Source organism: Mustela lutreola, chromosome 7 (assembly GCF_030435805.1).
Source record: "Mustela lutreola isolate mMusLut2 chromosome 7, mMusLut2.pri, whole genome shotgun sequence".
In the NCBI taxonomy this organism is placed as follows: domain Eukaryota; kingdom Metazoa; phylum Chordata; class Mammalia; order Carnivora; family Mustelidae; genus Mustela; species Mustela lutreola.
In genome coordinates, this window is record NC_081296.1 from 58,139,779 (window position 1) to 58,164,828 (window position 25,050).

Genomic DNA, 25,050 nt, shown 5'->3' on the forward strand with positions numbered 1-25,050 from the left:
CCGGGTCATAGGGCTTTTTAATATGATTGCCTGTTTTGTGTGTGTTGAGTTTGAGGAGTTCATTATAGATCCTGGATATCAACCTTTTGTCTGTACTGTCATTTGCAAATATCTTCTCCCATTCCGTGGGTTGCCTCTTTGTTTTTTTGACTGTTTCCTTTGCTGTGCAGAAGCTTTTGATTTTGATGAAGTCCCAAAAGTTTATTTTCACTTTTGTTTCCTTTGCCTTTGGAAACATATCTTGAAAGAAGTTACTGTGGCTGATATAGAAGAGATTACTGCCTATGTTCTCCTCTAGGTTTCTGATGGATTGGATTCATACAGCAATTCAGCAACATGGCAGGATAGAAAGTCAATGTGCAGAAATCAGTGGCTTTCTTATACACTAAAAATGAAAATACAGAAAGGGAAATTAGAGAATCGATTTCATTTACTATAGCACCAAGAACCATAAGATACCTGGGAATAAACCTAACAAAAGAGGTAAAGGATCTGTACTTGAGGAACTACAGAACACTCATGAAGGAAATTGAAGAAGCCACAAAAAGTTGTAAGACCATTCCATGCTCTTGGATTGGAAGAATAAACATTGTTAAAATGTCTATACTGCCTAGATCAATCTATACTTTTAATGCCATTCTGAACAAAATTCCACCAGTATTCTTTAATTTTATTTGATAAATTTAAATATATTTAAATTTATTTGACAGACAGAGGTCATAAGTGCGCAGAAAGGCAGGCAGAGAGAGAGAGGAAGGAAAGCAGGCTCCCTGCAGAGCAGAGAGCCCAATGTGGGACTCGATCCCAGGACTCTGGGATCATGATCTGAGCCAAAAGCAGAGGCTTTAACCCACTGAGCCATCCAGGCGCCCTGATTATCTTATTTTTATTTGATGGTTTTGTTGTATCTAATAGTGGTATGTTGGTATGTTCAATACTAGGACTTGAGGAAAACTTTAGCAATAATTTTATTCTCACACCTTGAAGTGACAGAATGGGTCAGCCTGGGTGGCAAGCATACCCATTTCTCAGATCACAATATCTTCTTCCTACCTTCCTGGAACAGTAGATAAACTGCATGATCAGTGGAATAATGGCATCTGGTCAGAGCCTGAGGGATTTTCATATATGACCCTGTGTTGTTGCATATTGTGGCTGCTTGCCTATTGCCAAGGATTAAGCTATATAAGATTTGGTTAAGGAAAAAATGTCCATTCACCACCATACATGAAGCCCTGAGATCTTTATGAAAGATTAAACTGAAAATACTGCCAGATCAGTGTGCCCAACGTTAGACAACAGCATAAATTTCCAAGTTGGCTAGATTTCTTAACATCAACAAAAAATCTAGAAATAACTAGATTTTCTTGTTACCAGTCTACCATTTAGCTTCTCTCATACTGCTTACTAAGGTAGGTATATAGGGAAAGCATTACTGCTCTGCTGAGTTTCATAAAAAAATAGATTAATACAAAATTAATAACATTAATAGATTGAGATTTTGGTTTCAGATATGTGACATATGTCATATGGCTTCAATGTTTCTAATTTTTCATGTCATCACTCAATCTTTCCCTGTCTTGGCTTATCAGGTATCAAATGGGACAATTAAATGTATCTTAATACAGTTCCTTAATGACACAGATCAATCTGATGATTTCAACAGCAGTAAAATAAATCTATTTCAATCCTATTTGGGATAATTGTAATTTTTCTTTTATAGCCATATTATTAAAAACAAGTGAAGAAATGGAACTGGCGAATTACACAAGGCTGACAGAATTTGTTCTCACTGGCCTATCCCAGACTCGAGAGGTACAGCTAGTCCTATTTGTTATATTTTTATCCTTCTATCTGTTCATCCTTCCAGGAAATATTCTTATTATTTGTACCATCAGGCTTGACCCTCATCTGACCTCACCCATGTATTTCCTGTTGGCTAATCTGGCCTTCCTTGACATTTGGTACTCCTCCATCACAGCCCCTAAAATGCTCGTAGACTTCTTTGTGGAAAGGAAAAGAATTTCCTTTGGTGGGTGCATTACACAGCTCTTCTTCTTGCACTTCGTTGGGGCCTCCGAGATGTTCCTGCTCACAGTAATGGCCTTTGACCGCTATGCTGCTATCTGCCGCCCTCTCCACTATGCTACCATCATGAATCGACGTCTCTGCTGTATCCTGGTGGCTCTCTCCTGGCTGGGGGGATTTATTCATTCTATAATACAAGTAGCTCTCATTGTTCGACTTCCCTTCTGTGGGCCCAATGAGTTAGACAGTTACTTCTGTGACATCACGCAGGTAGTCCGTATCGCCTGTACCAATACCTTCACAGAGGAGTTAGTGATGATTTTTAGCAGTGGTCTGATCTCTGTGGTATGTTTCATTGCTCTCCTAATGTCCTATGCCTTCCTCCTGGCAATGCTGAAGAAACACTCAGGCTCAGGTGAGAGTACCAGCCGGGCTATGTCCACCTGCTATTCCCACATCACAATTGTGGTGTTTATGTTTGGGCCTTCCATCTACATTTATGCTCGACCCTTTGACTCTTTTTCCCTAGATAAGGTGGTGTCTGTGTTCCATACTGTGATATTCCCTTTACTTAATCCCATTATCTACACCTTGAGAAATAAGGAAGTAAAGACAGCCATGAGGAAGTTGGTCAACAGATATATTTTATGCAAAGGGAAGTGAAAGATAAGTGGCATATTCAATAATCTTTCAAGGGTCATTGTCCTAAAGTAGGAAGCATTTGCAGCAGTAATAACACCTTCACTACCTCTTTTCATCTGAGTTCTTAAATCTCACCAAATTTTTCCCTCTATTTGGTGAAAAAACAACAAAAAAATTAAGATAGAGATAAGTATCGGTCACAGAACTCAAGATTTTGTCACATCCTAGAAGCAATTTTTATGAATTCATAGTAGAGTTTGTTTATTACATGAGCCCCATTCACATTCCAGAGGAAGTTTCCAGCCAAGTAGTGGTGTTTATAGCTAGTCTCTACTTACATCCTTCAGTGTGAAAGCAGACTTGGAGGAAAGGGATTCTAGTTTGACTGGAATTCACAGACATTTAGCAATGTGATTTTTAAACATTATTATCTCCTTTATCAATTTTGTGTGTTTTCTCTATTTTCTAATTGTTTCTCATGTTAAAATTATGTTAGTAGGGTGTTGTTTTTGTAGCCCTATAATCCAAAATTCTTTCCTATTAAACCATTTTTTTAAGTACATATGAAAGGGACCTGGATGTACTGGTTCTCATAATCCATTAGTGAATTATTTAGTAGAGATCAATTTACTATTCCCTGACACTAAGAACCCAATTACTGACTTTGCTTCAGAAAATAAAAGATAGATTAAAATATTTGAGTCCACACAAATTTATTTGCTTAAATTAACTTTCAATTTCAAAACCAGGATTCTGTCCATCAAAGAGCAAGAGCATTTTGTGTGTTCTGAGCTTTAGTCTTATGTTTTCTTCGATAACATAATATGATTAGATTTTGAGGGGAACAGATATCTGTGAGCATCAGAAATGAAAAAATATAAATGAATGATGATAACCTCAGGTACACAGGATAAAATGATGATGCATCAAGTTTATTCTTTGCTTTGGGATTTTTTTTCTCTTGAATGATCCTCTTTCATCTTCAAAGCTAGAGTGACTTCTCTTCTAAGAACCCAAATATACAGATTGAAATTATGATTCCTGAATTTTAAGTTGAATTTTCATGGTCTGGAAATGAATTAGACTTCTCTAATATTTTACAATAGAGCATGAAAAAAATCTACAATACAAAAGATATATACATACATAATAAAAATGATTTATGTTTCTAGATTTTAGTTTCCTTATTGTAATTTCTCTGTATCTGAAATAGCCAGATTCTTCTATACATTTTGTCATGTATCCTTCATCAGACAGCAAATTTCCAGGGTTTGTATTTATTTATTTATTTTATTTTATTTTTTTTTTTTATTTTTTTTTTTTTATTTTTTTATTTTTTATTTTTTATAAACATATATTTTTTATATACATATATTTTTATCCCCAGGTCTGTGAATCACCAGGTTTACACACTTCACAGCACTCACCAAATCACATACCCTCCCCAATGTCCATAATCCAATGGAATACTATGCAGCCATCAAAAGAAATGAAATCTTGCCATTTGCAACAACATGGATGGAACTAGAGCGTATCATGCTTAGCGAAATAAGTCAAGCAGAGAAAGACAACTATCATATGATCTCCCTGATATGAGGAAGTGGTGATGCAACATGGAGGCTTAAGTGGGTAGAAGAATAAATGAAACAAGATGGGATTGGGAGGGAGACAAACCATAAGTGACTCTTAATCTCACAAAACAAACTGAGGATTATGTATTTATTTATTTATCTTAAGATTTTACTTATTTGATAGAGAGAGAGAAATCACAAGTGGCAGGCAGAGAGAGACAGAGGAGGAAGCAGGCCCCCGGAAAGCAGAGAGCCTGACATGGGGCTCGATCCCAGGAGCCTGGGATCATGACCTGAGCCAAAGGCAGAGGCTTTAACCCACTGAGCCACCCAGGCACCCCCAGGGTTTTTATTTATATCATATAATAAAACCATTTCTGGAATCTTTAGGTAATATCTATTAAGTCCATTGTATGAGCAAAGATAAAAATAGTATATACCTTTCTTTTCTCTTCTTCAACTCAGATTGTAGTGATTAAAATTTTTGTCTTTAATTTACTTTCTATGACTTATACTTTAATTATTTAATTACAACTTTTTTCCATTTTATTTTATTTCTTCTCAGTGATCCAAAATTCATTGTTTATGCACCACACCCAGTGCTGCATGCAATACATACCCTCCATAATACACACCACCAGGCTCACCTGTCCCCCCCCCCAAAAAAAAACCCTCAGTTTGTTTCTCAGAGTCCATAGTCTCTCATGGTTTTAATCCCCCTCTGATTTCCCCCATCTCACTTCTCTCCATCTTCCAATGTCCTTTGTGTTATTCCTTATGCTCCACAAGTAATAACAACTTTAATAGACTTTGGCTTCTAGAAATGACATAGGAAGCGACTATATAAACTTTCTTGGGGCGCCTAGTGGGTTAAAGCCTCTGCCTTTGGCTCAGGCCATGATCTCAGGGTCCTGGGATAGAGTGACGCATCAGGCCCTCTGCTCAGTGAGGAGCCTGATTCCCCCTCTTTCTCTGCCTGCCCCTCTGCCTACTTGTGATTTCTCTGTCAAATAAATAAATAAAATCTTAAAAAAAAGATAAACTTTCTCCCACTTTTTTACTCCCCTAAATAAAGTTTTGTTATAGGACTTCCCCGCAATTTATGAAATCTTATTAACTATTAAAAGATATGCTAAGCATAGAAATTATAATAATATATTTTTGTATCCATGTTCATCAGGGATATTGGTCTGTAATTCTCCTTTGAGAATGGCCTTTGTCTGGTTTTGGGATCAAGGCAATACTGGCCTCCAAGAATGAATTTGGAAGTTTTCCCTCCTATTTCCTCCCTATTACCTTCTATTTCAGAAGACCAGGTATTATTCTTGAAATATCTGGTAGAGTTCCCCTGGGAAGCCATTAGGTCCTGGTCCTGCACTCTCATTGTTGGGAGATTTTTGATTATTACTTCAATTTCTTTGCTGGTTTTGGGTCTGTTCAGGTTTTCTATTTGTTCCTTAAAGTTTCAGTTATGGTTGTTTATATGCTTCTAGGAATTTATCCATTTCTTATAGATTGCCCAATTTATTGGCATGTAATTCCTCATAATATTCTCTTATATTTTTTGGTGTTGGTTATGATTTCTCCTCATCCATTCATAATTTTATTTATTTGAGTCCTTTCTCTTTTCCTTTTGGTAATTCTGGCTAGGGGGTTATTAGTCTTAATTATTAATTAACTTATTAATTATTAGTCTTATTAAAGACATACTAAGCCTTTCAAAGATCCAGCTCCTAATCTCATTGATCTGTTCTTTTTTAAAATTTCTCTATTATTGATTTCTGCTCTAATTATTATAAAAACATTTGTGGAGCAAAGGAAACAGTCAACAAAACTAAAAGGGAACTGGCAGAATGGGAGACTATATTTGCAAATGACATATCAAACAAAGGGCTAGTATCCAAAATCTATAAAGAATTTTCCAAATTCAATACCAAAAAAAAAAAAAACCTAAAAATCCAGTCAAGAAATGGGCAGAAGACATTAACAGACATTTCTCCAACAAAGACATACAAATGGCTAGCAGACACATGAACAAATTCTCAACATCACTCAGCATCAGGGAAATCAAAACCACAATGAGATACCACCTCTTACCTGTCACAATGGCTAAAATTAACAACCCAGGAAACAACAGATGTTGGTGAGGATGTGCAGAAAGGGGAACCTTCTTACACTGTTGGTAGGAATGCAAACTGGTGCAGCCACTCTGGAAAACAGTACGGAGGTTCCTCAAAAAGTTAAAAATAGGGCTACCCTATGGCCCAGCAATTACACTACTTGGTATTTATTCAAAAGATACAAACACACTGATTCAAAGTGGCACATGCACTCCAGTGTTTATAGCAGCAATGTCCATAACAGCCAAAATATGGTCAGAGCCCAGATGTCCATTGACAGATGAATGAATAAAGGAGATGTGGTATGTATGTATGTATGTTGTATGTATGTATGTATGTATGTATATATATGTATGTATATATGTATGTGTGTGCATACACACACACGTGCATACGCAGCCATCAAAGAGAATGAAGTCTTGCCATATGCAACAGTGTGGATGGAACTAGAGGACATTATGGTAAGCAAAATAAGTCAGTCCAAGAAAAATGTATACCATATGGTTTCACTCAAATATGGAATTTAAGAAATAAAACACATGAATATAGGGGAAGGGAAAGAAAAACAAGATAAAAACAGAGAGACTCCTAACTATAGAAAACAAACTAATGGTTAGTTGAGGGGAAGTGGGTGGGGATATGGGATAACTGGGTGATGGTCATTAAGGAGGGCACTTGATGTAATGAGCAATGGATGTTATATAGAACTGATGAATTTAATGATTCTGTGAAACTAAATTCTATCTGTAAAATTAAATTCTATCTGTGAAACTAGTAATATACTATATGTTAACAATATTGAATTGAAGTAGAAAATTAAAAAAAAGAAATTATAGTAATATAAATCCAGGCACACCTATAACATTAAAAAATAAGTGTATTACCATTTCCTTTGATTATGCTATATGCCCCTTAACCTCATTCTTTTCTCTCTCTGCTCAGAAGTATATTACTATCCTGTTTTGTCCTTTTGCTGAAGATTCCTCAGTGTTCTATTTTTTAAAAAATTTTCTTCATCATAACAGTATTTATTGTTTTTGTACCACACCCAGTGCTCCATGCAATCCATGCCCTCTCTAATAGCCAAAACCAGGTTCCCACAACCTCCCACCCCCCGCCCCTTCAAAACCCTCAGATTGTTTTTCAGAGTCCATAGTCTCCCATGGTTCACCTCCCCTTCCAATTTCCCTCAACTCCCTTCTTCTCTCCATCTCCCCTTGTCCTCCATGCTATTTGCTATGCTCCACAAATAGGTGAAACCATAGGATAATTGACTCTCTCTGCTTGACTTATTTCACTCAGCATAATCTCTTCCAGTCCCGTCCATGTTGCTACAAAAGTTGGGTATTCATCCTTTCTGATGGACGCATAATACTCCATAGTGTCTATGGACCACATCTTCCTTATCCATTCGTCTGTTGAAGGGCATCTTGGTTCTTTCCACAGTTTGACGACCGTGGCTATTGCTACTATAAACATTGGGGGTACAGATGTCCCTTCTTTTCACTACATCTGTATCTTTGGGGTAAATACCCAGTAGTGCAATGGCAGGGTCATAGGGAAGATCTATTTTTAATTTCTTTTTTTTTTTAAAGATTTTATTTATTCATTTGACAGAGAGAAATCACAAGTAGATGGAGAGGCAGGCAGAGAGAGAGAGAGAGGGAAGCAGGCTCCCTGCTGAGCAGAGAGCCCGATGCGGGACTCGATCCCAGGACCCTGAGATCATGACCTGAGCCGAAGGCAGCGGCTTAACCCACTGAGCCACCCAGGCGCCCCTATTTTTAATTTCTTGAGGAATCTCCATACTTTTGTCCAAAGTGGCTGCACCAACTTGCATTCCCACCAACAGTGTAGGAGGGTTCCCTTTTCTCCACATCCTCTCCAACACATGTTGTTTCCTGTCTTGCTAATTTTGGCCATTCTAAATGGTGTAAGGTGATATCTCAATGGGGTTTTAATTTGAATCTCCCTGATGGCTAGGGATGATGAACATTTTTTAATGTGTCTCATAGCCATTTGTATGTCTTCATTGGAGAAGTGTCTGTTCATATATTGTGCCATTTTTGGATATGATTGTCCGTTTTGTGTGTGTTGAGTTTGAGGAGTTCATTATAGATCCTGGATATCAACCTTTTGTCTGTATCGTCATTTGCAAATATCTTCTCCCATTCCGTGGGTTGCCTCTTTGTTTTCTTGACTGTTTCCTTTGCTGTGCAGAAGCTTTTGATTTTGATGAAGTCCCAAAATTTCATCTTCACTTTGTTTCCTTTGCCTTTGGAGACATATCTTGAAAGAAGTTGCTGTGGCTGATATCGAAGAGGTTACTGCCTATGTTCCCCTCTAGGGTTATGATGGATTCCTGTCTCACGTTGAGGTCTTTTATCCATTTCGAGTTTATCTTTGTATATGGTATAAGAGAATGGTTGAGTTTCATTCTTCTATATAGCTGTCCAGTTTTCCCAGCACCACATGGTCCTCTCAATTGATGCAGAAAAAGCATTTGACAAAATCCAGCATCTGTTCCTGATTAAAACGCTTCAAAGTACAGGGATAGAGGGAACATTCCTGAACTTCATCAAATCTATCTATGAAAGACCCACAGCAAATATCATCCTCAATGAGAAAAAGCTTGCAGCCTTCCCGTTGAGATCAGGAACATGAACAGGATGCCCACTCTCACCACTCTTGTTCAACATAGTATTAGAAGTCCTAGCAACAGCAATCAGACAACAAAGGGAAATAAAAGGTATCCAAATTGGTAAAGAAGTCGTCAAACTCTCTCTCTTTGCAGATGACATGATTCTTTATATGGAAAACCCAAAAGACTCCACCCCCAAACTACTAAAACTCATACAACAATTCAGCAATGTGGCAGGATACAAAGTCAATGTGCAGAAATCAGTGGCTTTCTTATACACTAAAAATGAAAATACAGAAAGGGAAATTAGAGAATAGATTCCATTTACAACAGCACCAAGAACCATAAGATACCTGGGAATACACCTAACCAAAGAGGTAAAGGATCTGTATTCAAGGAACTATAGAACACTCATGATAGAAATTGAAGAAGACACAAATAGATGGAAGACCATTCCATGCTCTTGGATTGGAAGAATAAACATGTTAAGATGTCTATACTGCCTAGAGCAATCTATACTTTTAATGCCATTCTGATCAAAATTCCACCAGTATTCTTCAAAGAGCTGGAGCAAATAATCCAAAAATTTGTATGAAATCATAAGAGACCCTATATTGCTAAGGAAATACTGAAAAACAAAAATAAAATGGGGGGCATCACGTTACCTGATTTCAAGCTTTACTACAAAGCTGTGATCACCAAGACAGCATGGCACTGGCATAAAAACAGACACATAGACCAGTGGAACAGAGTAGATAGCCCAGATATGGACCCTCAACTCTATGGTCAAATAATCTTCGACAAAACAGGAAAAAATATACAGTGGAAAAAAGACAGTCTCTTTAATAAATGGTGCTGGGAAAACTGGACAGTTATATGTAGAAGAATGAAACTTGACCATTCTCTTACACCGTACACAAAGATAAACTCAAAATGGATAGAAGACCTCAATGTGAGACAGGAATCCATGAGAATCCTAGAGGGGAACATAGGCAGTAATCCCTTCGATATCAGCCACAGCAACTTCTTTCAAGATATGTCTCCAAAGGCAAAGGAAACAAAAGCGAAGATGAACTTTTGGGACTTCATCAAAATCCAAAGCTTTTGCACAGCAAAGGAAACAGTCAAGAAAACAAAGGGGAAATCCATGGAATGGGAGAAGATATTTGCAAATGACAGTACAGACAAAAGGTTGATATCCAGGATCTATAATGAACTCCTCAATCTCAACACATACAAAACAATCATATCAAAAAATGGGCAGAAGATATGAACAGAGACTTCTCCAATAAAGACATACAAATGGCTATCAGACACACGAAAAAATGTTCTTCATCACTAGCTGTCAGGGAGACTCAAGTTAAAACTACATTGTGATGTCACCTTACACCGGTTAGAATGGCCAAAATTAGCAAAACAGGAAACAACATGTGTTGGAGAGGATGTGGAGAAAGGGGAACCGTCTTACACTGTTGGTGGGAATGCAAGTTGGTGCAGCCACTTTGGAGAACAGTGTGGAGATTCCTCAAGAAATTAAAAATAGAACTTCCCTGTGACCCTGCCATTGCACTCCTGGTTATTTACCCCAAAGATACAGATGTAGTTAAAAGAAGGGACATCTGTACTCCAATGTTTATAGCAGCAATGGCCACGGTTGCCAAACCGTGGAAAGAACCACGATGCCCTTCAACAGATGAATGGATAAGGAAGATGTGGTCCATATACACTATGGAGTATTATGCCTCCATCAGAAAGGACGAATACTCAACTTTTGTAGCAACATGGACAGGACTGGAAGAGATTATGCTGAGTGAAATAAGTCAAGCAGAGAGAGTCAATTATCATATGGTTTCACCTATTTGTGGAGCATAACAAGTAACATGGAGGACAAGGGGAGATGTGTGTGGGGGGCAAAATGGACAAATGAAGGACCGAATTGTGAAGGAAATTTCTCATTGTATAAGTTATTTTTTAATTTTTATTTTTGAAACATGAGTATATTATTTATTTTTAAAAGGAAAAAAATAAAATGTTTAAAGCCGAATGTCTGATTTCTAACCCTTATCTTTTCCAGTTATCTCCATATTTGTAAGTTATACAGCCATCCACCCAGTTATGCCATTCAAAATCTCAGGAGTTATCTTTGCTTCTTCATCTCTCATATCCAGTCCATCAATAAGTCCCCTTGACATTTTCTCCAAAATATATCCTTGGTATTCAATTTTACCTCTATCTCTTGTTCCACCTCCTAGCCTAACCTACCATCCTCTCTTGTCTATGGTACTTCAAATGCTCCCTAAATGGTCCTCTTGCTTTCATTCTTGCCTTCTAAACCGATTCTTTACTTGTAACCAGAATAATATTTTAAATGTTTATAATATCTCAAATAGAATGATGATCAGTTGACATTTGATCTATCTCTGGGCCTTCTTCTCTCTCTTGCCTATTTTTTTTTTTCCTATTTGGCCACTCTTTTGCAACAGTGGCCTTTCTTTGTCCTCCTTTCTGCTTCTTAGTGCACCATCTTCTTCCTGCTTCATGGTCTTCTACCAGCTCTTTCTTTAAATATTCACATAGTGGGATTATTCTAGACATTCAGATATCTGTTGAAAGGTCACCTGTTCAGAAAGGCTCTCTCTGGCTACCTCACCTAGCACAGCAGCCTCTTCCCCAAACCCTTTCCAGCATAGCACTCACCACTATCAGATTATTTCCTTCCTGGTGTGTTTGTTTAATGTCTTCTCCATGCATTTGAATGTAAAGTCCCCAGGAACAGGAACCTTTTTTTGCCATGTTTGGTGCCACATTGCTGACTCTATAAGGGAAACTGGTTCATGATTTTTTGTTTCTAAGATTATTTAAAATGATAAATTTTTCCCAGCAGAATAAGAAGTCTCCATTCAAAGGACTCTGTGTGTGTGTGTGTGTGTGTGTGTGTGTGTGTGTGTGTGTGTGTGTTTGTATATATATATATACATATATATATGATTTTATTTATCTATTTATTTATCTATTTGAGAGAGAGAGTAAGTGAAAGAGAGAGAGGGAGCGCAAGCAGTGGAGGAGGAGCTGAGGGAGAGAGAGAAGCAAACTCCTCACTGAGCAGAGAGCTTGACATCTTGACATGTTTCCGGGGACTCCAAGATCATGACCTGAGCCCAAAGCAGATGCTTGACCACCCAGGCACCCCTTTTTCTGATTACTAGTTTAGACCATCAGGTTAATTATGAGTGTTGTTTCAAACATTAGGAGGAAAGGTCACTCATTATGTCTATATATGGTTATGAAAAACACCTCACATCTTAGTCTTTAGTGATAATAGACTATAGCATACTCTAAGATGGGGAGATTTCTGCCCATATTTTACTGTTTGTTTGTTTCTTTTCTTTTTTTTTTTTTTGAAAGGAAACCAATTATTTATTAGATTTTTTTCTTAGGTACATTATAATTTCCATTACTTTAAGATATATCTTATAAAATTATACAGTTGACTCTTGAACAACACTTGTTGAAACTACATGGGTCCACATATATGGACCTTGCTTTTTTAAAATTTAGATTTAAATTTATTAACATATGGTATAGTATTGCCTTCAGGAGTAAAATTTAGTGATTCATCATATAACACCCATTGCTCATCACAACAAATGCTGTTCTTAATATGCATCACCCATTTAGATCATTACCCTACCCACCTCCTTTCCAGCAACCTTCAGTTTATTCTCTAAACAATGTTAAGAGTCTCTTATGGTTTGCCTTCCTCTCTGTTTTCATCTTATTCTATTTTTTTCTTCCCTCCCCTTATGTTCATCTTTTTTTAAAATAAGATTTATTTATTTGAGAGACACACAGAGAGAACAAGCAGGGGGAGAGGCAGAGGGAGAGGGAGACAGCAGAGAGGGAGCCCATAGTGAGGTTTGATCCCAGGACCTTGAGATCATGACCTGAGCTGAACTCAAGAGTCACACATTTAACCAACTGAGCCATTCAGGTGCCCCCATCTGTCTTCTTTCTTAAATTCCACATAAGAGTGAAATCATATGGTATTTGTCTTTCTCTGACTGACATTTCATTTAACATAATACACTCTATTTTCATTCATTTGTTACAAATGGCAAGATTTCATTCTCATTGCTGCCTGAGTATATTCCTGTGTGTGTATGTGTGTGTGTGTGTGTATACAAGATATATGTATATATATCACACACACACACATACATACATATATATACACATACATCCACATATGTATGTGCTATCACACACACACACATATATATATTATATATCATATGTATATGATATATATATCTTCTTTATCCATTCATCAGTAGATGGGCATTTGGACTCTTTCCATAATTTGGCTTTTGTTGATAATGCTGCTATAAACATCGGGGAACATATGCCCTTTTCTATCAGCATTTTTGTATCCTTTGGATAAATATCTAATAGTGCACTTGCTAGGTCACATGGCAGTTCTATTTTAACTTTTTGAGGAACCTCTACATCATTTTCTAAAGTGCCTCCACTAGTTCGCATTCCTACCCATAGTGTAAGAGGGTTCCTCTTTCTCCACATCCTCACCAACATTTATTGTTTCCAGGGGTGTTAATTTTAGCTGTTGTGACAGGTATGAGGTGGTATCTTATTGTGGCTTTGATTTGTATTTTCCTGATGCCAAGTGATTTTTGAGTACTTTTTCATATGCCTGCTAGCCATTTGTATGTCTTCTTTGGAGAAATGTCTGTTCATGTTTTCTGTCCATTTCTTTATTGGATTACTTGTTCTTTAGGTGTTCAGTTTGGTAAGTTCTTTGGAGATCTTGGATAGCAGCCCTTTATCTGATAGGACATTTGCAGATATCTTCTTCCATTTTGTAAGCAGCCTTTTAGTTTTGTTGACTGTTTCCTTTACTGTGCAAAAGCCTTTTATCTTTTTTTTTTAATTTTTTAAAATGTAAAACTATACGATTTTTACTTTTAAAAAATTTTTAACATCTTAATTTATTTTTTTTTCATATTCCAGAATGCATTATGTACCACACCAAGTGCTTATATCTTGATGAAGTCCCAACAGTTCACTTTTGCTTTTATTTCACTTGTCTGTGGAGATGTGTCTAGCAAGAAGATGCTGCAGCCAAGGTCCAAGAGGTTGCTGCCTGTGTTCTCCCTTAGGATTTTGATGGATTCCTGTCTATCAAGTGTTTTTCACCCTTTCTCTTGTGATGTGACATATCATGCTGATTGTTTTGTGAATATTAAACCATCCTTGAATCCTGAGCATGAATCCCACTTGATTGTGGTGTATGATTTTTAAAAATGTGTTGTTGAATTCGGTTTGCTAAAATTTTGTTGAGGGTTTTTGCATATTCATGAGAGATATTGGCCTGGAATTCTTTTTATGGTATCTTTATCTAGTTTTGGTGTTTGGCCTCACAGAAGGATTTTGGAAGTTTTCTTCCTCGTCTATTTTTTGGAATGGAGAAGAATAGGTATTAACTCTTCTTTAAATTTTTGTTAGAATTTGTCTGTGAAGCTGCCTGGTCCTGGACTTTTTTTTGGGGGGGGGGGGTTGTGGGTGGGTGGGTAGTTTTTTAATTACTGATTTAATTTCATTGTTGGTAATGTTTAAATTTTCTATTCCTTCCTGCTTTAATTTTGGTGCATTATATGTTTTTAAGAATTCATCCATTTCTTTTAAGTTGTCCAGTTTGTTGGCATATGGGTTTTCATACCATTCTGTTACAATCCTTTGTATTTCTGTGGTGTTGGTTGTTATTTCTCTTCTTCATTAGTGATTTTATTTACTTGGGTCCTTTCTCTCTCTCTCTCTCTCCCTCCCTCTCTCTTTGATCAGTTTGGCTAGAGGTTTATCAATTTTGATTATGTTTTCAAATAACTAACTCCTGGTTTCATTGATGTTCTTTTTTTTTTTTCCAGTTTCTGTATCATTTGTTTCTGCTCTAATCTTTGTTACTTCCATTCTTTTGCTGGATTTGGGTTTCGTTTGCTGTTCTTTCTCTAGGTCCTTTAGGTGTGACAGTAGGTTGTTTGAGATTTTTCTTACTTCTTGAGATAGGCCTGTATTGCTATAAACTTCCCTCTTAAAACCACTTTGCTGCTATTTTGTGCAGTTGCATTTTCATTTTCATTTATTACCATATAATTTGTGATTTCTTCTCCGATTTCTTGGTTGACCCATCCCTTATTAGCATATAATTTAATCTCCATGTATTTGTCTTCTTTCCAGATTTTTTCTTGTGGTTGATTTCTAGTTTTATAGTATTTTGGTCAGAAAATATACATGCTATGACTGATTCTTTTGTATTTGTTGAGACTTGTTTTGTTGCCTGATATGTGTCTATTCTGGAGAATGTTCTGTGTGCACTTGAAAAGAATGTGTATTCTGCTGTTTTAGGATGGAATGTTCTGAAGATGTCTGTTAAATCCATCTGGTCCAGTATGCCACTCAAAACTACTGTTTTCCTTGTTGATTTTCTGTTGGGATGATATGTCCATTGATGTAACTGGGGTGTTGAAGTCCTACTATGATTGTATGATGATGAAATGTCTTTGATTGTGCACTGTATTCTTTAGAAAACATTTTATGTTTAGTATTTAATTTTTTTTCCTCCTGCTCCTTGTCACATTAATTTTTTTTCTTTTCAGCATAACTGTATTCATTGTTTTTGCACCACACCCAGTGCTCCATGCAACCCATAGTATTTAAATTTTTAAAATAACTTAAAATATTTCTCTTTAAAAGAAAATTATCTAAAATTTAAATTATGTTGCCTTATACTACATGATTTTTAGTTATTTTTTCTGTTTAATATTTAATTAAAAAGAAATAGTTTTTCATCATTGCTTTAGGAGAGCATAGGAGACAATTATGTATAACATAGAAACAACAAATACCAAGGGTATAATAGGATCTACTTGGGAGAACATCCTCTATGTGGAAGGACTATGTAAAGGACATTTTGTGAGCATCATTTATTTTGCCTTTGCCTATCTTTTTATAACCAGAAATATGTTGAATCCAACATATTTACCACCTACTTGACCACAATATTTTTTATCTAGATTTGGCAATGATTTTCTATCAGTTATACCATTTTTCTCTTTTTGAATTGCAATATAAAAAATGAAATAATTTCCTTTCTGAAACCTAATAAATATGCTTGTATTCCCATTGTTTCTGTCACTGATGGAATGTTGATTTTATAAATCCCAGAAGTGGCATAGTGTCTGTTTAACTTATTTGTATTTGAACATTTGTACCTAACAAGTCTCAAGTCTAATCTTTGATTGTATCTTGTTGGCATTCTAATAATTCCCACTGAAAGCATTCTATAGCTTGGTTAGCCTTCAAATTCCCAAAGTACTTTCTCCATTACATCACAAATTGGCTGTATATATCAATGTGTGAGAGGCTCCTATGTGAGAAGAGATAGTTAAGAATAAAGGTAAGATAATTAGTAACTGTTCTTCCCAGTAGAAGGTGATTCTGCTGTGTAAGAGTAGTGTTGGACTGCTAGAGAAGTAAATGTTTTTATCTTTATATTAATGAAGAATAGAAATAAGGAATAAATGGAAACATATTACTGTCTTCTGGTGAAACATTTACTGTCATGGAATGTAATGTCAGAATTATAGTATAATTAGACTAATATAGGAGTTATGTATTGAGTGATACAACAACACCTTTTATTTGTTCACAATAATATATATCTAGTTATTCTCAGTATTTAAAATTTATTGTGGATATACAAAACCTTTGGTAAAATATTAATTGTCTTGGATATGTTAATACTTAGTATTAAATTTACCTATCACATAGTAACTGAGAGAAGTGAGGGATGTTAGAGGATAATGAATCCCATCTGTTAAAGAGTTAATAACAGAAGCTTGTCATTGAAAACAAAACACAAGATACAGTGGAAGAACCTGCAAACTTTAACCTTAGAGGTACTTAAAGTTTTCTCTCTCTCTCTTTTTTTAAAGGGATTTTGATGCAGGGCAGGGCTCAATCCCAGGACTCTGGGATCATGATCTGAACCAAAGGCAGATGCTTAACCAACTGAGCCACCCAGGTGAACTCCACCCCTCCTTTTTGATGTCTTAAAGACAGCATCAGTGTTTGAAAAACTATGAAATAACCAGAACATAATAGTGTGCATCTACACACTACTTGGGAGTTAAGTAGAGAGGGATTTCTGATTCATTTTTCTAACAGCACCTTTCTGAACAGAAGGAATGATAAATATTGAAGCCAATGAATGCTTAAGTAGAAGAGGAAGGAAGAGAGGAAGGGTGGGAGTAAGGAGAGATAAGAAAAAGAAAGAAAAAAAGAGAAACAAAGAAAGAGAAAGGAAGGAAGGAAGGAAAAGGGAAAGAACAAAAAAAGAAAAGACAAAAGAAAGGAAGAAAACTGATTTGGGTGGTGCCATTTGTACATTTTTGTGCTTAGTTTTGCTTAGGAAACAATGTGTTTGTCTATATATGTGCCTTTGTGATTAAATTATCTCTTTCATAATTTCCAATTTAGACTATACATGGAAACCTCTGTTACTAATTAATCTATTTAGGTTTAGACACAAAAACAGGTATTTTTATGTTTTGAATAGATGTGCTGTTGTAAAAATTTCCATTGGTTTCTTGATTTGGGATTTTATCACTTTTCTCTTCCTTCTTTCCCTCTTTCATTCTGTCTCATGTTACATTTAGTTATTGGATCCTTCTTACCCTCCTTTCCACACTCCATATTCCACAACAATATTTAAAAACAGGTGCACTATGTAACTGAAAGCATGTGAAATACTGTTTTTTTTTTTTTTAAAGATTTTGTTTATTTATTTGACAGAGAGAGATCACAAGCAGGCAGAGAGGCAGGTAGAGAGAGTGAGAGGGAAGCAGGCTCCCTGCTGAGCAGAGAGCCCAATGTGGGACACTGAGATCATGACCTGAGCCGAAGGCAGTGGCTTAACCACTGAGCCACCCAGGCACCCAATACTTTTTTTTTTTAAGATTTATTTACTTGATAGAGACAGAGAGAGGGTGAATGGGAGGGGCAGAGGATGAGATGGAGGGAGAATCTCAAGAAGACTCCACTGAGTGCTGAGTCTGATGCAAAGCTTAATCTCATGACCCTGAGATCTTGTCTGGAGCAGAAACCAAGAGTCAGAAGCTTAACTGACTGTGCCACCCAGGTGCCCCTGTGAAATATGTTTTAAATCACTAATATTTTGCTCTAGTTCAAAAGTCTTCAAACTTTTTAAGTTTTCATTTCAGCAATAAAGAGCATGCACAAGCAATATTTACATTTTATTTGTATATATTACATTCAATCACACCATGACTCTATGTAAAGTATAAAAATTTCAAAAATAGAACTTCAAAGAATGGGATATAATAATGCATGTATAGAATTTCTATTATTATTATTTTGATGCCACTAAATTATGCATGTTGAGTGACCACATTCCCAATTTAAAGGCCACTGTGCAGATAAGCCACAGATCTTAATTTCTCCAGAATGACCAGAATTTTATATTTAATAAATTTAAACCATAGACCACATAGGTGGGTTGATATTATTCAGAGGAAAAGGAAATATTTCAAATAAGTAGGACTTTTTAAAGTCATCATTCCTAAGGTATAATTTGCATATAGTAAATGTAACAATTTCTGGATAGTTTAGTAAATTTTGTGAATGAACCGACACTTGTAACCATTATTGTCAAGATATGGAACATTTCTTTCACCTTAAAGAATTCAGCCAGTCCTCTTTGCTCCCCCCCACCAATCCCCACCTCAACTACCATTCAAATAAAAACCTGAAGATCTTGATAACTGAATTTAAGATTTTTCTCAGTCAGAGACATTTTCTTTTGCCTTGTGCAAATCATAAACAAGTCCACGGCAGGGGCATTTCATAGTCCCACATGAGAGAATAGTTAAATAGAAGCACAGAACTGAAGAAGCAGAAGAGTGTGGCTTCAAACCAGGGTGTTGACAGATAGAAATATAGAAGAATAATGGGTAGGAAAGATTTCTTAGGCTGTGGGGAAGTGATGGTATAACAGATGTGGCACATGCTGTTTTAGTTTGAAAAGAACTGTGATATAGACACAAGAGATGAAGATAAACTCTCTACTTCCTGGTGTTCTGTAGGCAGAGGAGATGGAAAATGATAACAGCACAGTGGTGAAAGAATTCATCCTTCTTGGTCTGACACAGTCTCGAGATATTCAGCTCCTGGTCTTTGTGTTAATTTTAATTTTCTATCTCATCATCCTTCCTGGCAATTTCCTCATCATCCTCACCATCAGATCAGACCCTGGGCTCACAGCTCCCCTCTACTTCTTTCTGGGTAACTTGGCCTTCCTGGATGCATCCTATTCCTTCATTGTAGCTCCCAGGATGCTGGTGGACTTTGTTTCTGAGAAAAAGGTAATCTCCTACAGGGGTTGCATCACTCAGCTCTTTTTCTTGCACTTCCTTGGAGGAGGGGAAGGATTACTCCTTGTTGTGATGGCCTTTGACCGCTACATTGCCATCTGTCGGCCTTTACACTATTCAACTGTCATGAACCCTAGAGCCTGCTATGCCTTGCTGTTGGCTCTGTGGCTTGGAGGCTTCATCCACTCCATTATCCAGGTGGCCCTCATCCTCCGCTTGCCCTTCTGTGGCCCAAACCAACTGGATAACTTCTTCTGTGATGTGCCACAAGTCATCAAGCTGGCCTGCACAGACACTTTTGTGGTGGAACTTCTGATGGTCTTCAACAGTGGTCTGATGACCCTCCTGTGCTTCCTGGGGCTTTTATCTTCCTATGCAGTCATTCTCTGTCATATACGTGGGTCTACTTCTGAAGGGAAGAGCAGAGCACTGTCCACATGCACCACTCATGTTATTATTATACTTCTCATGTTTGGACCTGCTATCTTCATCTACACTCGCCCATTCAGGGCCTTGCCAGCTGACAAGGTAGTTTCCTTCTTCCATACTGTGATCTTTCCATTAATGAATCCTATGATTTATACCCTTCGCAACCAGGAAGTGAAAACTTCCATGAGGAGGTTATTGAGTCGGCATGTGGTCTGCTGAATGGATTTAATAACAGAAAGTAGGAAGAGGAAATTCTTGCTGTAAATCAAACATTCATTTAACAAATATGGTTTTTCACTGAGTACCTCTTATTTGTCAGGTACTTTTATAGGCAATGAAGGAGAGTTATGCATAATTAGGGAATAGGCTTGGTATGCATAAAGAATACTAAAGAAATACCTGAGTGTTTCTCATTTGGAGTATGATGAAAAATTGTGAGACTTAGGGGAAAATATATGTCACTCTAAGGATCAAATCACTAAGGTATTTTAGGTTGAGATAAGGAGTTCTATTCCAATTGCTGTAAGAATACATGTTAATATTTTAAGCAGGAGAGTTACTCATCCACAATATTTTCTTCTATGGTTTAGAGCAACATCAAGATTCTGGGCAGAGATCAGTAAGCTGCAAAACACCGTCAAGAGACAAATGTTATTCTGAAGACATTTTTGGAAAAAAGCCTCTCTCTCCATATATATAATATATCTATATATATCTATATATCTATAGATATCTATATATATCTCAATTGATAGGTATATTCCTCCCCCACCCCAGTTTGGTAAATGGGAAAGAAAGGAAAATAATCGATTTTATAGAAAAAATGTCATTAAATTATTTCATTTTTTTTTCAGAGTTTCGTGATTATTACTAATGGTTGTTTATAAATCCTCCCTGTATGTTAAACCTTGCCCTCAATTGATTTCATTCATTATGATAATGATAGTTATTTGGTACGATAGACTCTATTAGAGATTACATAAACTACTTTAGTTATTTTAAATATAATGGGGTTTAGTGTGGGAAATTAGATACTTATAAAATCTTTTAAGGGATAGAAGACTATTTTTTATTATGGATATCCAGATATGACTTCTAGTAAAACAGTATAAAACTAATGTGCCAAGTGATCTACCTCTGAAATAATCAGGGGAATAGGGAAACAAGAAGCCATTTTGCCAGCTACTAACTGAAAGACTATATCAATTAACCATAGTCTGGGAACAGGAGCATGACAGAGGATACCTTTAAAGTTACTGCTTTCTCTCCAATTTTTTCTAAATTCAAGTTTTACATAAGTACATTTGGTAGTCAGATTTTGGAACCCTAGATGCAAAGGTCCTAGAGGAATCTGTTTGTATGTTTTCAGCTTTATTGGAAAACAAAACAATGGCAATAATAGTGGTAAAATGTAGGATAATAGTTTTATAATTTTGAAAGTGAGAAAGGCCAGGGAAGTATGATATAAAAATAGTAAGTGAAAAGAAAAATACTTATATTTGATATGTTAAAATATATGTGTAGGTAAAATGTAAAAAACTGGAAAAATCTGCCTGTCACATAAGGATATGCAAATTATTTTCTCCTTATTTATAGAGGCTTGTATGGAAATAGAATTGAATTCCTCCCTACTCCAGAATGGTATAAGGGAGCAACCATGCATAAAAATTATTAACTAAAAATTATAAAATGATAAAAGATTAATTTATTTAATACCCAAGAATCTTCAATAAATGAATATACAGCAATTATATACCAAGAAGACAACTGGAAATGGGCAATTGAAAATAATAGTTAAGGGACACCTGGGTGGCTCAGCCAGTTGGGCCACTGCCTTCGGCTCAGGTCATGATCCTGGCATCCTGGGATCAAGTCCTGCATCAGGCTCCTTGCTCAGCGGGGAGCCTGCTTCTCTCTCTGCCTCTGCCTGCTTGTGTGTGCTCCTTCTCTCTCTCTCTCTGATAAATAAATAAATAAAATCTTTTTAAAAAAAGAAATTAATAGTTAATTAACAAAGGAAAAATGTAAAATGCTTGTAATTTTATTCTCAAAAACAGGTCATGAGAATAGAGAGCATTGATTGTGGTTAGCTTGTAAAAGAATGTTGCTCATGAATTACCAGCAACAGAAAAGTACAAAATAAAAATTATACGTTTCTATGAGGCTTCTAAAGAGTGGATAAAGCAAGGAAGCCTTATTACTGAGATCCAGAGTGAGACAAAGCCCATCTAGATGAGCAAATAGTTATGGCAGTTTTTCTATCTGTAGACAAGTCATCTGGGCTGGATACAGGTACATGGAGAAGTGATTCTACCATAGACTGAGATATTTGGTAGAGATGAGGAAAAAGCTCTAAGCTGTGGACAGACTGGTATTTGAAAAGGCTCCAAACACAAAAATAAATAGCCTACTTTTATAAACTTCTCCCCCAATAACCACTGACACCTATACCAGTAATTGCTCAGAAAAGGGAGAGTGGAGAAAGAAATGAAAATCAGAGGGAATTTGTATATTCTCAGCCATTACTCAGTGCTTAGGTATTGATATCTATATCGAAGAGATTACTGCCTATGTTCTCCTCTAGGATTCTGATGGATTCCTGTCTCACGTTGAGGTCTTTTATCTATTTTGAGTTTATCTTTGTGTATAGTGTAAGAGAATGGTCGAGTTTCATTCTTTACATATAGCTGCCAAGTTTTCCCAGCACCATTTATTGAAGAGACTGTCTTTTTTCCACTGTATATTTTTTCCTGTTTTGTCGAAGATTATTTGCCCATAGAGTTGAGGGTCCATATCTGGGCTCTCTACTCTGTTCCACTGGTCTATGTGTCTGTTTTTATGCCAGTACCATGCTGTCTTGGTGATCACAGCTTTGTAATAAAGCTTGAAATCGGGTAACATGATGCCGCCAGCTTTATTTTTGTTTTTCAACAGTTCCTTAGCGATTTGGGGTCTCTTCTGATTCCATACAAATTTTAGGATTATTTGCTCCAGCTCTTTGAAAAAATACCAGTGGAATTTTGATTAGAATGGCATTTAAAGTATAGATTACTCTAGGCAGTATAGACATTTTAACAATGTTTATTCTTCCAATCCAAGAGCATGGAATGGTCTTCCATCTTTTTGTGTCTTCTTCAATTTCTTTCATGAGTGTTCTGTAGTTCCTTGAGTACAGATCCTTTACCTCTTTTGTTAGGTTTATTCTCAGGTATCTTATGGTTTTTGGTGCTATAGTAAATGGAATTGATTCTCTAATTTCCCTTTCTGTATTTTCATTGTTACTGTATAAGAAAGCCACTGATTTCTGCACATTGACTTTGTATCCTGCCACGTTGCTGAATTGCTGTATGAGTTCTAGTAGTTTGGGGGTGGAGTCTTTTGGGTTTTCCATATAAAGAATCATGTCATCTGCAAAGAGAGAGAGTTTGACTTCTTCATTACCAATTTTGATACCTTTTATTTCCCTTTGTTGTCTGATTGCTGTTGCTAGGACTTCTAATACTATGTTGAACAAGAGTGGTGAGAGTGGGCATCCTTGTCTTGTTCCTGATCTCAATGGGAAGGCTGCAAGCTTTTTCCCATTGAGGATGATATTTGCTGTGGGTCTTTCATAGATAGATTTGATGAGGTTCAGGAATGTTACCTCTATTCCTATACTTTGAAGCATTTTGATCAGGAACAGATGCTGGATTTTGTCAAATGCTTTTTCTGCATCAATTGAGAGGACCATGTGGTTCTTCTCTCTTCTCATATTAATTTGTTGTATCACATTGATTGATTTGCGAATGTTGAACCATCCTTGTAGCCCAGGGATGAATCCCACCGATCATGTTGGATAATCTTTTTAATGTGCTATTGGATCCTGTTGGCTAGGATCTTGTTGAGAATCTCAGCATCCATATTCATCAGTGATATTGGTCTAAAATTCTCCTTTTTGGTAGGGTCTTTGCCTGGTTTGGGGATCAGGGTAATACTGGCTTCATGGAGTCTGGAAGTTTTCCTTATGCTTCAATTTTTTGAAACAGCTTCAGGAGAATAGGTGTTATTTCTTCTTTGAAGGTTTGGTAGAATTCCTCAGGGAATCTGACAGGTCCTGGGCTTTTGTTTTTTGGGAGATTTTTGATCACTGCTTCAATCTCGTTATTAGATATCGGTCTATTCAGGTTGTCGATTTCTTTCTGGTTCAATTTTGATAGTTTATATTTTTCCTGGAATGCATCCATTTCATCTAGGTTGCTCAGCTTATTAGCATATAACTGTTGATAATAACTTCTGATGATTGTTTCTACTTCCTTGGTGTTAGTTGTGATCTCTCCCTTTTCATTCATAATTTTATGAATTTGGGCTTTCTCTCTTTTCTTTTGGATTAGTGTCTCCAATGGTTTATCGATCTTATTGATTCTTTCAAAAAACCAGCTTCTAGTTTTATTGATACGTTCTACTGTATCTCTGGTTTCTACCTCATTGATCTCAGCTCTAATCTTGATTATTTCCCTTCTTATGTATGGAATTGGTTTGATTTGTTGTTGATTCTCCAGTTCTTTAAGGTGTAGAGACAGCTGGTGTGTTCTGGATTTTTCAATTTTTTTGAGGGAGGCTTGGATGGCTATGTATTTTCCCCTTAGGACCGCCTTTGCTGAATCCCATAGGTTTTGGACCAAAGTGTCTTCATTCTCATTGGTTTCCATGAATTGTTTCAGTTCTTCTTTGATCTCCTGGTTGATCCAAGCATTCTTAAGCAAGGTGGTCTTTAGCTTCCAGGTGTTTGAGTTCCTTCTGAACTTTTCCTTGTGATTGAGCTCCAGTTTCAAAGCATTGTGATCTGAGAATATGCAGGGAATAATCTCAGTGTTTTGGTATCGGTTGAGTCCTGATTTGTGACCCAGTATGTGGTCAATTCTGGAGAAGGTTCTGAGTGCACTTGAGAAGAATGAGTATTCTGTTGTTTTAGGGTGGAATGTTCTGTATATATCTATGAGGTCCATCTGGCCCAATGTCATTCAATGCTCTTGTTTCTATATTGATTTTCTGCTTCGATGATCTAATTCTGAGAGAGGCGTGTTAAGATCTCCTACGATTAGTGTATTCATATCAATATGACTCTTTATCTTGATATCTTTAGAGTTGAATCATTCATAAGGGAAAGAAATAATATC

General features: G+C 36.5%; 2 protein-coding genes across 2 annotated transcripts; both read left to right on the forward strand.

Annotated features, from left to right (window-relative positions):
- Positions 1-1,749: 1,749 nt before the first annotated feature.
- On the forward strand, positions 1,750-2,691 carry LOC131835253 (olfactory receptor 4M1). Its single transcript, XM_059179613.1, has one exon. It carries the CDS (start codon positions 1,750-1,752, stop codon positions 2,689-2,691), a length of 942 nt encoding a protein of 313 aa, XP_059035596.1.
- A 16,495-nt stretch (positions 2,692-19,186) lies between these two features.
- On the forward strand, positions 19,187-20,113 carry LOC131835255 (olfactory receptor 4N4C). The gene has a single exon (XM_059179614.1). The coding sequence runs from the start codon at positions 19,187-19,189 to the stop codon at positions 20,111-20,113; it is 927 nt and encodes a 308-aa protein (XP_059035597.1).
- The last annotated feature ends 4,937 nt before the right edge of the window (positions 20,114-25,050 follow it).